This window comes from Solanum stenotomum, chromosome 1 (genome assembly GCF_019186545.1).
Source record: "Solanum stenotomum isolate F172 chromosome 1, ASM1918654v1, whole genome shotgun sequence".
NCBI lineage: Eukaryota > Viridiplantae > Streptophyta > Magnoliopsida > Solanales > Solanaceae > Solanum > Solanum stenotomum.
Window position 1 is genome coordinate 7,586,586 of NC_064282.1, and position 16,123 is coordinate 7,602,708.

A 16,123-nucleotide genomic window follows, 5' to 3' on the forward strand; every position below is an offset into this window, starting at 1 on the left:
ATTTTATTTTATTTTAGTTTAGTAGCTGTTTTTTCTGTTTGAATGCATAAATAATTTGTATCTCATTAAGTTAATGTAACTAATCGATCATGAACTATATGTTGAATACAACAATATATGAATACAAAAGTGAGATGAAAATACAAAGTTATAAATACAAAGTGAGATTGAATATAAAGTTGTGAATACAAAAGAAATACTCTCTTCATTTGAAATACAAAATGACTTTGAAAGGTAAAATACAAACTAATGGATCATGAACTATATGTTGAATACAACAATATATGAATACAAAAGTGAGATGAAAATACAAAGTGAGATTGAATGTAAAGTTGTGAATACAAAAGAAATTAAATACTCTCTTCATTTGAAATACAAAGTGACTTTGAAAGGTAAAGTAGGCACATAAAATACAAAACTTGTTGGTATACAATTAGGTTGAATACAAAACAAAAGAGAAATACAAATTTGTTCACATATAAATTGAGATTGAACTACAGAATGAATACCAATAAAATACAAAATTGTTAGCATACAGTTAGGATGAATACGAATTAAGAAGGAAATACAAACATGTTGGTATACTAATTGAGATTGAAATATAATGTAAAAATAAAAAATGTAAAACTTGTTGATATATAGATAGAATGAATACACAAATAAACTGTTGATTCAGACATTGTAGACAGACAGATGCTTTCCCTAATCTAAAACCCTAAAAGCAAATATAAATGTATTAAAAATCAAACAAAATAAACATATGAATGAATTTGTAGATTCTAATAAATCTGAAATATTAAACGAAATCAGAAGAAAATCGAAAAAATTTGTTTAATCGACTAAAAATCTAAAATACATAAATTTTACATGAATATGTAAACAAACTTGCATAACAATCGAAAGAATTAATGGAAAATCCGTAATATGTACAATGCGAAATATAAATCATAAACGGTGATATTGAAAACAAATCAAAAGAAATCTAACTAACTAATTGAAATACATAAATATTAGATGAATATGTAAACAAACTTGCATAAAAATCGAAAAAATTGACGGATATCCGTATTATGTACAATGTGAAATATAAACCATAAACGGTGATATTGAAAATAAATCAAAAGAAATCAAAATAACTAATCGAAATGGATAATGGAAATTACCTTGCCAACCGAGAAATCTGCTTGAATTAAAAAAGAGATTTTGTTTAACAATAAAGAAAATTTCTTGATGAACAACAATTTAGCACATTGAAGAAAGATAAACTTGAAACATGAAAGTGGGGAAGAAACATGAAAGTTGGGGAAGAAACGTGAATGGTGATGAAAAAAGGTTAATGGTATAGGTTTAATTTTTTTTTTCCACTTTAAACGGTTATTGGTATATAATTTGGTCCAATGTAGGACTATTTCCATAAATAAAATTAATTTAAAATACTAAAATCTGAATACATATTATTTTATAAAAATATTGTCATTCTGCCATTTTAAATAAATATTTTAAAGTGTTGTTATTTTGACTAATTATATTAGGTATTATGACTTAATTGCTAATTTTCCCAATAAGTAACTTATAAACTAGTGAAATTTATGTAAGTTTTGAGTTTTGACTGTTAAGTTAGCTAAGTTGGACCTTTTTGAACTTAGAGAATCTTTAATGTAATAAAGACATACTAACCAAACTGGGCCTGCCCCTTAACTAGCACTTGGGCCTAGTCTTCAAAAATCATGTTCACAAATAATTCCTTTTATTTGGACAAAAATATCAACTGTTCTAATATTTCACGTGCTTTTACGAGTTTTTACACTATACGACAGTCCAATAAAAAGTGAAGCGTTATACTATAGTAAATAAATAAAATGTGTGATAGCATATTAGGAGATCGTTAACATGCCTGCTTAAGATCATTTACAAGGTAGAGCTCTAAATATATTTTTCAAGCTCTGCTTATATTTTGTACTCACTTTTATTTATTTTTATTTGTTTGTTCTAAATTTTGAATGATTAATAATATGAATATTAACCACAGTATCCATATGAGGAGTAATATTTTCTTCTTTTCTTCCTTTATATAGTTCAAGCAGACCCACATTTTAATGAATCTGGATCAGCCCAATTAAACCGTACTGCTGCCAGCCCAATATGTATAGCTGTAAAGAGAATTTGATAATGAAATGACGGTGAATAACCACAATTTACGTACTAATACTATTTTATTTAAGGAAAAATTACTTTGGATTGACGCTTATGGAGTATCATTTATAGCAACACTATGATAAATGTGCTATGTATTAAAAGTAAATTATGTATGCAATATATAAGTATTATAACTCCTTTAAAATATATTATGATTGTTTGGTAAAAAATTGACACATTGTATTAAAATGTGTGATAAATGTATTATACATCAATAAAACTTGTATTATATGTGTTTTATAAATTGTTCTCTTAATATGTATTAAAACTATATTATAAATGTATTAAAATTGATCAAGTGAAAAAAATGTTATTACTATAAATGGTAAATATTTTCTTTATACAATAAGTTTTCCTTTATTTAACATGAAATTTGACCAAGAAAAATTGATTTTTTTTTTTATCCTCTAAAATATTTCTTAACCATTTGTGTGACTATATTATTTTATTATAAATCTTACTAGATTTCGGACTTTCAATACATGAGTTAAAATTAAGTGCAATTTATTCTAGGTACATTGTATTTAATTGAATTTACATGTATTTGACTCGCTCCCCTCTCTCTGTATCTGAGATGTATCTAGTGTGATTCGCATGTATCTAGAATCTCGCTCGCCTCCCTCCTATAAATATCTTGCTCACCTCTTTTTAAATGTATTTGGTAACAAAAATAAATATATCTAGGTACATCAAACTTGAAATTTGATATAAATTATTAATTAGCAAGACAATATATAATCATTTCAAACTATAGAAAAAATTAGTTAATATATAGATATGTTTATCTAATTAGGTAAATTTTCCTTTTTGACATTTCAATCTCTATAAACAGAAACGAGTATGAGCATAGAATTTGTTAAATTGTCTGCTCAAGTTTACATCTTATTTTCCAGTCCCTACTCCCTAGGAAAGCAGACTTTTCTCAATAGAGCAAGCTAGGCAAAATAAAAATTTGATATATACTCCCTCCGTTCATTTTTATATGTCATCGTTACTATAAATAATTGATCATAATAAGAGTATTTGGCATTTCATAAAATCAATGCATAAATCACAATAATAGAAAAACTAAGTGAATAATTTGCGTTTATTGGTCATAAGAACGGAGGGAGTATTTTTAAAAAAATATTGATGAACTACTTAGAATTTATCCATTTTTTTAATAAATAAATAAATAAATAAATATATATATATATATATATAAATTAAAAATATAGCAAATGAAAATCAAACTCAAGTATTACTATGACATTGAACAATTCTACCGCTAGATCACACATGTCATATCAAAACATTAGCAACATTTATACCTAATTTACCCAACTTAGAAAGATTTTTCAAAACATAGCTGTAATTTAAGGGATTTTAGATGTATTGGTTGTGAAATGAATGTATATCTACCGTATGCATGGTCTATGTAGAATGTATATATGGTGTATACTATTTGGTGTATGTGACTGTATGTCTTATGTATCACTGGACTTGCAGTGATATTTGGTATATGTGACTGTCAGCCATTGATGTGGGAGAATCCCACAATTCCCCCCAACATATAGTAACAATAACAAATTATCCAACAAAAAATATTATCCAAAATAATAATGGAAATATTTTCCGTCTTCTTTGTTATTTGCAAAAAGAACTCGATAAAATCTACCACAATTTATAGCATCAATATGTGTATGTGTTATTATCTTTGAAACAATCAAAATATATTGTGCAATACATGACCTTTTTCCAATTGAAATTGTTATAAATTAAATCAGCATAAACCACGCTTTTTAAGAAAATTTTATAATTGTTACATTGCACCTACATACCTAATTAGTGTATTAGCATGCCTATAATGAGTCTATCTGAATTGACTTATAAATGTAAATCATAAGTTACAAATTTTAATAAATAAGTGGTTGGGACCATATTCATAAATCATACTAACTAAACTGAGCCTGCCCCTTAACTAGCACTTGGCCCTAGTCTATATAGTATAACGGAGAAAAGTTGAGATCCTTTAATTAATAGGCATTGAATTTAACAATTTTTGGTTATGGAAACCCCAAAATACTATTTTTTTTATATAGAGTATCTTGTTGAACTAGTAGTACTAAAATTTATTGTTGTAATATATTTGGCCAACATTTCCTTTTGCATTTTAACGTCAATTTAATTTTGAACTTATCAAGAAGAATGATTAGAGGCCCACAAAAAGTATTCTTCGATTTAATTTATCTAATATCGTTTGATTTGAAAATAATAATAATAGTTTTTATAGATTAAAAAGGATAAAAACACACTCTGTTTCCATGTGGTAGGCACTCAGAAAGCAAAAAGATAGAGTCACAACAGTCAAAGAAGACCACAAATGTGGCTTCTAATTAAAAGGAAATCAAATATACTAACGCCTGTTTAGACGAGCTACATAAAATTATCATACTTCATTTGTTTCATTTTGGACTTGTTTAGTGGCATTTTATGTGACGTAATTAAACTTGATACGGAATTTAAGAGAAAAAGAAAGATTTTTTAAATTTGTGATTTTAAAGGAAGGATAGAAATTTAAGTGGTTATAAATCATTTCATTAAGGATAAAATAAATATTTTAAAGTTAAATTGTTACTTGCTATAGAAATGTGTCATTTTGTTTTCGACCGACTAAAAAGGAAAGTAAATCATATAAATTGAGACAGAGGAAATACTCCCTCTGTCCCTAATTACTTGTTCACTTTTGAATTGACACACATATTAAGAAAACAATTATTGACATAGTTTATCATTTTATTCCTATTAACTATAAAGTGGATGAATTAAAAATTTAAGATTTTCAATAAATTCTATCTTTTTCAAAGTAATTAATTGAGGGTATAATAGGTAAAAAAATGTTCTTTCTTAATTTGTCAAAATGGACAAGTAATTAAGGATAACTAAGAAAAAAAAAAGAACAAGTAATTAGAGAAGAGGTAGTAATATTTTAGAAATAAAGAAAGACATCTAAAATTTATGATCTAAACCCATGTTTAAATATTTAGGTGGTTCAGATTTGTTTTATTAAGAATAAAAGGAAAATTTTAAAATCAAATCAGATAAAGGGAGTATGAAATTAAAATATATTTAATTTAAAGAATTTTAAATTATAAGTTTTTTTTTTATAAATATTATCACATAGTAAAAGCGCCTTCAAGCACACGTGTCTTCATCAATATTAGTGCTTCTTGGTATTGACATTGAATTGAGGGATTAATTGTCGTTACAAAAGCATATTGGACTCTTCAAATTTGATAATAGGCATAATACATATATTAGCCCCTAAACTTGGCTTCAAATTTTAAGTTTGACCTCCAACTTTCACAGTGCACAAATAGACACTTTAACTATCCAGACTTTTAATAAATAAACCCGCGATTTTTGGACCAAAGTGCGTGAATTGCAAACGCTTCCACGTGTTTAAGTGAGCCAATCAATGACTGCCAACTAATTAAACATTTTACATGTCAATTTTAGAACTAAAAAATAAATTAATTAATTTCAATTAATAAAGAAGGGTTAAAACATTCCGTCTGTTCATTTCACGTACACAATTCAAAATCATCTCAAAGTGAAAGTGAAAACCCTAGGTCAGCAAGTGAATCAAAATTTGGGAATCAAAGGGGGAAAATCGTTCAAGATTTTTAGGGAAGTTGATGTTCATCTGTTCAGGTATGCCTAAATTTGCCCTTTTGAAAGTTTATCTTTGATACAAAGTTGAATCTTTTTATCACCATTAATGTAAAATAGTTATTTTCTTACAGCTGTATACATATGGGTCATATTATAGCTATTTTTCACCATGGAGGTCGCATTTATAAAGGTCAATATGTGTCGAAATTGGGAAACATCGTATTTAGCATAGATAAGGACCACTTCTCTTTGACCGAACTGAAATCGTATGCAAAAGACATTGGATATGATGAAGTTGATGCTTTTTTTACTGAAGACCCTATTACCCATAATTTTGTCAAGATAGAAAGTGACAACCAACTATATAACTTTGTTAAAGATTTGTGGAGTGGGTCATTTTTTAAGTTGTTTTTGAAGCATGTGACTGTTAAAAAGGGGGGGTCCACTGCTACACCTTCTTTGGGACCATTTTCTGTTGAAAATAATAATCAAGAATTGGGAAATTGCTCTAGGGTTTCACACACTGAACATGGTATAAATGGGGAAGGTGAAGTTGAACAACCATTAAATGAAGAAAATGATGATTCTCTTAACTTTGAAGAGGATAACTTAGATGATGTTCCAGATCAGGATGATAGTGAAGTTGATGAAGAATTGAGAGCTTTTAGAGAAAAACTTAGGGAAGACAAACAAAATGAAGCTGCAAAGCAAAAAAAGAGAACTAAAAAACTCTCAAAGGATCAAGGTGTTGAGCTTGGAGAAGTTGGCATAGATAAGGGATTTGAGAATATCTTCACCAATAAGGCAGCCAAATTTAATGGGAAATTGGGAGGTGATGAAGTGTTTATTGATTCATCAGATGAACCAAGTAAAGATAGTGATGAGGAGCTAGATGTTCTAGCACAACCAGGTGTTGATTTACCTTCAAGAAGAAAAAGCAACAAATTGAGGTATGATTCTTCTTCATCCGTTTCTTTCTTTGAGTTGGGTATGATATTTGAGAGTGCAACTCAATTTAGAAAGGCTGTTGCTGATTATGCTGTTCAACATAAGGTTCAGTTAAGGCTTAAGCCCAATGAATCTCATAGAGTTAGGGTAAAATGTGAAGGGAAGTGTAAATGGGAAATCTTTGCAAGCTTGGATAAAGATTCTGGAAATTTTTTTGTGAAGAAATACTATCCTGCTCATAGATGTATTTCAAAGAATAAGAACAGGTTGTGCACAGCCAAATATGTGGAAATGAAGATGAGGGATAGAATAATATCTCAACCTGACATGAGAGTTCATAAGCTTCAAGAGACACTAAAAAAAGAATGGGGCTTAAAAGTGGGAAGATCAATATGTTTCAGGGCAAAAATGAATGTTATTGCCAAGTTCTTGGGTGATTGGAAGCTTGAGTTTTCAAGGTTGTTAGACTATGCTGACATGATTAAGAGTACAAATCCTGGGAGTTCTTGTTGGGTTAGAACTGATAATGAAACAGTCAATGGCTTACACTTGTTCAAATATTTCTATGTTTGCTTTGCTGCATTGAAAAATGGATGGCTGGAAGGTTGTAGGAAGATTATAGGATTGGATGGATGTTTTTTGAAGGGTGCTTGTAGAGGAGTATTATTAGTGGCTGTTGGAAAAAATGGAAACAATCAAATGTATCCAATAGCTTGGGCAGTGGTTGATCAAGAAACTAAACACTCTTGGAGTTGGTTCTTAAACTATCTCATTGAAGACTTGCAACTTGGTGATGGAAGTGGCATAACAGTCATGTCTGACATGCAAAAGGTATTTATTCTGCCTTTGTTTATTTATTGCAGCTTACTGTCTTGTGTTACTGCCCTGTGTTACTGTCCTGCATTACTGCCCTGTGTTACTGTTTTGTGTTACTGCCCTGTTTTACTGTCCTGTATTACTGCCCTGTGTTACTGTTTTGTGTTACTGCAAAAGATTTAACATCATGAAGACATGATTAATTTTGTCAACTGTTTTTGCAATCAGTCATTTGCGCAGGATTGACATTCTGTTTTTAGTGCAATTGGTCTGTATGGGAATGATGTTGCAAACTCACAATTTTATCATGTAGAATGACTTTATGTCACTGTAAAGGGATAATTAAGTATGATGAGCTGATTCATTCTATTTTTTGCATCTTGATCTTGTGCTATTTGTTTGTGGGTAGTTTGTTGAATCACTTTGTAATAAAAAGTTGCAAAATATTCTGTCTAAAAGGTTGCAAAACATGCAGCTATTCACTTAGTGTGTGAAGTAAGTGAAGTGTGCCTTAAAGTTATTGATTTAATATTTCTTAGGGTCTTGAGGTAGCAGTTGAAGTCTTACTTCCTAATGCTGAAAGAAGAATGTGTGCAAGACATATTTGGGCAAATTGGCAAAAAAGATGGAGAGGTGAGGAAAGGAGAAAAGCATTTTGGAGGTGTGCCAAAGCTAGCTTTGAGGTTAAATTGAGAGATGAATTTGAATATTTGGGAAAATTGGGTGATAGAATATGTGAGGCATTGCTTGGATATAACAAAGAATATTGGTGTAGAGCTTTATTTAGTGAAAGATCAAAGTGTGATGTGGTGGAAAATAATATGTGTGAAACATTTAATTCATGGATTGTTGGTCCTAGACATAAATCTGTGATTAGTATGCTTGAAGATATTAGACATAAAATGATGGATAGGCATGGAGATATGATTAAGTTTGTAGATACTTGGATCGGTGACATTTCACCTATGGCAAGATTGATTTTAGAAGAAAACAAAGAGATTGGTAGGACACTAAGGGTGAATTGGAATCATGACATTGGATTTGAAATTCAAGAAGGAGAGTATAGACACATAATTGACATGACTAGAAAGACATGTAGTTGTAGGTTGTGGCAGTTGAGGGGCATACCTTGCCAACATGCAGTTTGTGCCTTATATCACATTGGGCAAGAACCAGAAGATTATGTGGAACATTGGTACAAAAAAGATACATTCCTAAGAGCTTATAAGTACTTCTTACAACCCATCTCCAATATGATAATGTGGCCTGACACCAATAACCCACCAGTTGAGCCTCCTGAAGTGAAGCCGATGCCTGGAAGACCAGGTAGATGTAGAAGAAAAGATAAAGATGAACCGAGAAAAAAGAAGTGGGGGAAAGCATCAAAGAATGGAGTGAAGATGTCATGTTCCAAATGCCATCAAGTTGGGCATAACAAAAGAACTTGTAAATCAGTGGTAAGAATTTCTGTATTTCTTGTAAGTTTTAATTAGTTTTATACTTCTAATTTTGAGTCTTTATAGCCCTCTCAACAGCCCACACAACAGCCTGCAAGGCCTTTTCAACAACCACCAGTGAGGCAGCCTTCACAACCACCATTGAGGCAGCCTAGCACTAGAAATGCCTCTTCTTTATGTGCAGATACTTCAAAGGTTAAAGGAAGGAAAAAAAAGGAGCCAATTGCAAGTGCAACATCTTCTTCAGTTGGAATGCCACCACCGTCTTCAGTTGGAATGCCACCAGCTCCTTCAGTTGGAAGAAAAAGAACAAGAGATGTGGGATTTGGTGTTTACACAGACATACAAACTGGAAGACAAGTGATTAACGTATGTATATTGCCTTCTTTAATTTATTTTCTTACATCTTTATTAAGGTATACTAAATAATGCCCTATGAATTATGTAGCAAGGAAGATCAAGTGAAAGGGTTATCTCAAGTGGAACAGGGATAGCATTTAAAGATGCATCACAAACAAATGTTGATCTTGGATTCAAGCCACCTGGTTTGAAATGGAAAGGAAAAGATGCAATGACTAGAAATCAACTTCAACAATTGTCAAAGAAAAAGGTGCAAAGCAAATCCAAGGGCAAGTGGGTTCCATAAGAGTTTAAAGTGTTAATGATGTGTATAAATGTTGATCTAGGAGGTCTTTGTTTTTGTTTATTTTGATAAATGTTTGTAAAGGCATACTCCAATTACTAATCATTTTGATGTATTTTGGGTTATTTTGATGTATGTTTGCATAGACAAATCTTTGGAGGGTATTTAGTTGTCCCAGTTTAATGGATATTAAGTTATGTTTTGTGAAGTCTTTTGGTGTTTGTTATGATTGATGTTAGGCTGCCTTGATGTTAGGTGTTTACTATGTATGAAAGTGTGTGAATCATGCTAGTATGAAAGTGTATGAATCATGCTAAGTAATGTCCTTGTAAGTTGTAAAAGTGATGAATATTAAAACTAATGTTGAGAGACAAACTGCTGCCAACTCTAAAATAGTGCATTTCACATCCATTATTTTGATTGCTTACAATAGATAGTGGTAGCCACTAACCCATAAAGAAAACTACTTTACGAACAAAACGATTCTGGCATAACTTTTTCAACCAATCTACATAACATTTACTACATAAAGAACTCTCTATAAATCCAAGATAGTATCACAATGATCAACAAAACTCGATATTTCCTCCTAATCTTTTCCTTTTCTTCATCATGTTTTTTTATCCTCTTTTGTAATCCCGAAATAGCAATTCTAGCGTGTTCAGTATAATCAAGTTCACACCACCTAAAAAATTTGCATCCAACCTGTTTAAGAAGAACAAATTCACTATCAAAATTGAATCTTGAGAACTAAAATTTAAACCAAAAAAGATGTTTTAAATGAAACCATACCCGACCATCTTCACATCCAAGAAACCAACGACCTGGATTGTTTGCAGACCAAGAAATCTTCATTATAGCTCTTTTTCCACAATGACAAAAAAAATTAGAATCCATTTGCACTAAATATGAGCACAAATCGTTTTAAAGAGAGGAAAAAACTTGGTTTGAAAGAGGAGGAAAAGAGAAATGAGATTTTGATTTGGAAATATAAAGAAATATATATAAAAGGGATTCATTAAGGGTAGGATTGTCATTTCAGCATTTTTTTACCGTTGTGGGCCTCGAAAATAACTCCCAACTCGCGCAGAATTCGTGCATATCACGCATTTTGCCAGGTAGGACTCGCGGGTTTATTTATTAAAAGTCTGGATAGTTAAAGTGTCTATTTGTGCACTGTGAAAGTTGGAGGTCAAACTTAAAATTTGAAGTCAAGTTTAGGGGCTAATATATGTATTATGCCTTGATAATAACGTATCGCATTGTAAAGCTTAATATATCAATTTTTCTTTTTATTTTTATGCTCTTAAATATATCAAGCTGAAAAAGTAAAAATAAAAAGTTATTAAAAAAGAAAATATATTTTTTTAAAACAGATTAAAAAATAAGACAAATAAATTGATGGGGTAAACTAATAAATAGACAGAGAAACACTAATTAGGAAACATGTATAACTAGGTAACATGACTAATTATAATTTTGTGATAAAATATAAATTGCTCTGATCTTTATTATTACGTTTGATATTTTAAAAAGAACGGAAAAGGGCCAAAAATATCCCTAGACTATTCGAAAAGGTTTAAAAATACCCCTCATTCATCTATTGGATTAAAAATACCCCTCCATCCATCTTTTTGGTCCACAATTACCCTTAAAACAAACAATCTTTTATTTTTTAATTATTATTATTATTAATTATTATGTGGCATCTTTCTATTGGATAAATTTAAATTACAACCCACCAAAATTTTTCCTACCCATTTGACCCATATCCAAATTCTTTGACCCAAACCAAATTAAAAAAATAATCAAAATTAAAAGCTTTGATCATCTTCTCTCCCCTTCAAACCTAATAACCTATTTTCTTTCTCATCATCATATACAACCTCAATCAATGATAACTAAAATAATTCATATATTCATATCAGTGATCAACCAAGAACTAGCGAATTTAATACCAATTAGAACTAAAAACCTCTTCTTGATTGTGTTTGAATTTGGTCAATGCCACCATTAAAATACAGTCAAATTGAGCTTTTTAGTGTAACTCCACTATGAAAAGTTGCATCGTTTGAAAAGGGTGTGAACCAAAAGGAAGAAATAAGAAGACCCAATTCAGGTTACCTCAATGCCATCATGAAAACACAATCAAGAACAGCTCTTTTAGTGCAACTCCACCATGAAAAATTGAATCTTTTGAAAAGGGTGTGAACCAAAAGGAAGAAAGAAACAAAACCCAAGTCAGATTACCTCAATGTCACCATAAAAGCACGATTAAGAAGAGACATCTAGTGCAACTTCCCCTTAAAAAATTGAATCTTTTCACATGGGTGTGAACCAAAAGGAAGAAACAAGAAAGACCAAATTCAAACACAATCAAGAAGAGCTTTTTAGTTCTATTGATATGACCAAATTCAAATACCAATATGTTAATTTCAAATTTAAATACTAATTGATTCAATCATTAATTTTATCCTGAAATTGTTGAATGAGAAAAGAGAAAAAAAGAAAATAGGTTATTAGGTTTAGGGGGAAGAGAAGAGATGATCAAATCTATTATTTTTGGTAAAGTTTTTAATTGGGTTTGGGTCGGATATGGGTCAAATGGGTAGAAAATATTTTGGTGGGTTGGAATTTAAATTTATCCAATAGAAAGATGCCACATAATAATTAATAATAACAATAATTAAAAAATAAAAGGTTGTTAGTTTTAAGGGTAATTGTGGACCAAAAAGGTGGATGAAAGGGTATTTTTAACCCAATAGGTGAATGAGGGGTATTTTTAAACCTTTTCGAATAGTTCAGGGGTATTTTTGGCCCTTTTCCGTAAAAAAAAATTAAGATAAATATTAAATTATTAAAAAAATAAGAAATTTTGATAGTTTATATATTCAAAAACTACATATAAAATAATATATATCACAATAATCAACAATCTAAAGTATTTCAACAAACAAGTTTTTAAATGAATTAATATCTCAGATGGTCACTCAATTATGCATTATTCACTCAGAAAATCATTCAACTTTGAATTTTAACTCAAAATCACTCAACTATTCCCTATTTTCTCAGAAAGTCACTCAATTTTAAATTTTAACTCAAAAGTCATTCAACTATCCATTTTTTTCTAAAAAAGTATTCAATTATCCATTCTTTTCTCAAAAAGTTACTCAACCTATATACTAATTAATATTTTGATTAAGATTTACTGATAATTTTTTTTAATTTAAAAACCAATTTTTTAAAAAAATAAAAAAATATCCATTTGAATCATTTAATGACCCGCCCCACTTGATTCGACCCATTAAAAATATAATATTGGCTCATTTTATTTTACCCATTCTTCTACATTATACCCTCTCTTCTAACACTCTGTCTCCTCTGCATTTTTTTCTTTTGTTCGCCATTGCTGCCTTCTCTTCATCTTTTTGTTAGGTTTTAATTTGAACAGTTCAAGCTTTATATTAGGTAGGAAATTAAAGGATTCTGACTTTGAACTCTATTTGTAAATGTCAACTGGGTCAATAACTCAATCTTTGTAAAATTGGCAGCTATTTAATGGCCTTTGAATTGAAAAAACTGAAAATCTCATTTCCATTTATCAGCATTATATTCAGCTAACATTTCTGAACAAGGCCTGGGAAACGAGTTGAAGCCCCTTTATTGGAGATTCAGTTATTTTTAGAAGATCCCCTAAATCAAAATAGAGGAAGAGCTGTGGGGGGGAATTCATTGTGATTAAATGGGTTTAGTGATTTTTTGAGAAAAAAAATAGATAATTGAATGACTTTTGAATTAAAATTTAACGTTGGGTGACTTTCTAAGAAAAAAATGGATAGTTAAATGACTTTTTGAGAAAATAGTGGATAGTTGAGTGACATTTGAGTTAAAATTCAACGTTGAGTGACCATATGAGATATTGACTCGTTTTTAAATGTCATCTTTACCACACAAATTGAGAGAAAGATAATAAAGAAATTTTCTATAATTTGTATATTTACTATTTACGAAAAAAATTATAAATTACAATAATTAATAACTTAACATACTTTTAAGATATTTTGATCAAAGAAAAATTCGATTGATTCTCAGAATTTCACATATCATATAAAATAGAAAAAATAACATATATTAAACCGTGCCGAAACAAATTCATGTGTCTATGAAGTACAAATTTGAAGAGAATACAAAGAATTTTTTTTTCAACAAATATAACAAGCAAGATACTTGCAAATTTCCTTTGTTGTACTTCATAGGCTACTCGTGACAATTTCTAAGATAATAGACTCTAGCTCGGCCCTCATCCAAATAACACTTCGTTCAAAGATAAGTATATCTATTTACAATCCGTTCACTTTCGAATCTAAATCAGTATGAATCTAATTTATAATCATCTATTTGATATATAATTTATATATTTGATACATAACTTATGTATCGAACAAAGTGTTAGGGTTTTGTCCTGATTTTCTTACTTTATTTGAAGTTTATATTTTCCTATAAGAAAAGACAAAACATTACCATAAATGTTTTTACTTTTTCGGAAAGGAAAATGTAATATTCTTCCATATTTTGTTTATTCTTTCCTTAGAGGAAAAATTTGGAGATGTATAAATTGAAGATTCATATTCTGATAGCATAATACAATAGAATCCACAATGTAATCGTTTAGAGGGTTTTGTTTATGGGGAGATTTTCTCTCTACAATTTTAATGTTTTTTATTAGTTTTTAATATGTAGGTCAATTGGGCAAATTCCATATAATAATATTTTGATTTTTAGTATAAGTTTTTGTCATCTAATTTATCAATAATATTATTTGCAATTGTAAGCTTCCCATGACGCCTTAATCACTTTCATAACCCAACAAGTGGTATCAGAGCACATGGTTCAATGATCCAATGGTTCAATAACCCAGGTTCATCGAGGTTGAAGACAGGTTCAAGGTGGTTTCAAATCAATTTGCAACCAATTTGATGATAAAGAAGATTTTTATCCAACTACATGTGGATAAGTGATTTAAACTATATTTCCAACATTTCTGTTGCTGCATCTTTGAAAATAAAAATAAAATATTTTAAAACCATTTTTAACCCATATATGTTAAAATTTATTTTTAACTATGACACACAACAGTGATGAATACTATGTGAAGAACGAAGATATCATGCATATTGTGAAGAAGACGGATCAAGTTTTGTCAAGAAAATCCAACCAAAAGGGGAGATTTGTTATGATTTTGCTCTTATTTTCTTACCTTATTTGAAGTTTATATTTTCCTAAAAGAAAAGACAAAACATTACCATAAATGTTTTTACTTTTCCGGAAAGGAAAAATATAATATTCTTTCATATTTTGTTTATTCTTTCCTTATAGGAAAAATTTGGAGATCTATAAATTGAAGATCCATATTCTCATAGCATAACATAATAGAATCCATAATGTAGTCGTTTAGAGGATTTTGTTTACGGGGAGATTTTCTCTCTGTAATTTTAATGTTTTTTATTAGTTTTTAATATGTAGGTCAATTGGGCAAATTCCATATAATAATATTTTGATTTTAATTATAAGTTTTTGTCATCTAATTTATCAATAATATTATTTGCAATTGTAAACTTTCCATGACGCCCTAATCACCTTCATAACCCAACACGAAGGAACAATATATCTGCAAGTTCTGATATGAGATTATATTATAATTTAAGAAACTTTTGAAATAAGATGTAATTAGTACTCAAATTATTAAAGTTTTTGTACTTCATACTATATTATAATTGTAAAATGACTCTTCTATTTTTAAAATAGAATAAGATCATATGCATACAATATCTTTTTAAAATTTTACTGAATACATTATTGATAGTAGTACTTCACAAGAAACTTGCGTTTGTTTTCAGTTGAGATATGATTAATAAAATATTCCTTCCTCATTCATATAGTATATATTGCATTCGATAATTACAAGATATTCTTCCCGCAGATTTCTCTTAATTGTTTGCCTAAATATATTCAAACACAATAAATTAGGAGTAATATTTTCTTATCGTTCTTGCTGTTGTTTGCCTGGCAGACCCACATTTTAATCAATCGGAATAGACAATAGTGAATACTAAATGGTTCAAAAAAAAAAAAACTTAATAAATATGGTTACAATATAATAATATTAGTTATTCGGGATGACTCAGTTGGTTTGGAGGGAGTTATCCACATGGATGATCCCATGATTGACACCCCCTCAATGCATTCTGAGTTGAGTCTGCCGCATAGGACTTGTCTAGTGCGATTTACATTTCCTGTGATTTACGTTGCGGGTTATTCTAGGGTTTCAAAAAAATAATAAAAATAATAATATTACTTTATCCGTTTCAAATAATAAGTGGGACTTTAGAAAATATCTCAAATAAGTACT

The 16,123-nt window shown here is 29.6% G+C and overlaps 1 protein-coding gene across 1 annotated transcript; it reads left to right on the top strand.

Annotated features, from left to right (window-relative positions):
* The first annotated feature begins 5,991 nt into the window (after positions 1-5,991).
* LOC125853550 (uncharacterized) lies at positions 5,992-9,852 on the top strand. The gene is made up of 4 exons (XM_049533265.1): positions 5,992-7,629; positions 8,154-9,071; positions 9,138-9,440; positions 9,520-9,852. Exons 1-4 carry the CDS (start codon positions 5,992-5,994, stop codon positions 9,715-9,717), a joined length of 3,057 nt encoding a protein of 1,018 aa, XP_049389222.1. The 3' UTR covers positions 9,718-9,852.
* The last annotated feature ends 6,271 nt before the right edge of the window (positions 9,853-16,123 follow it).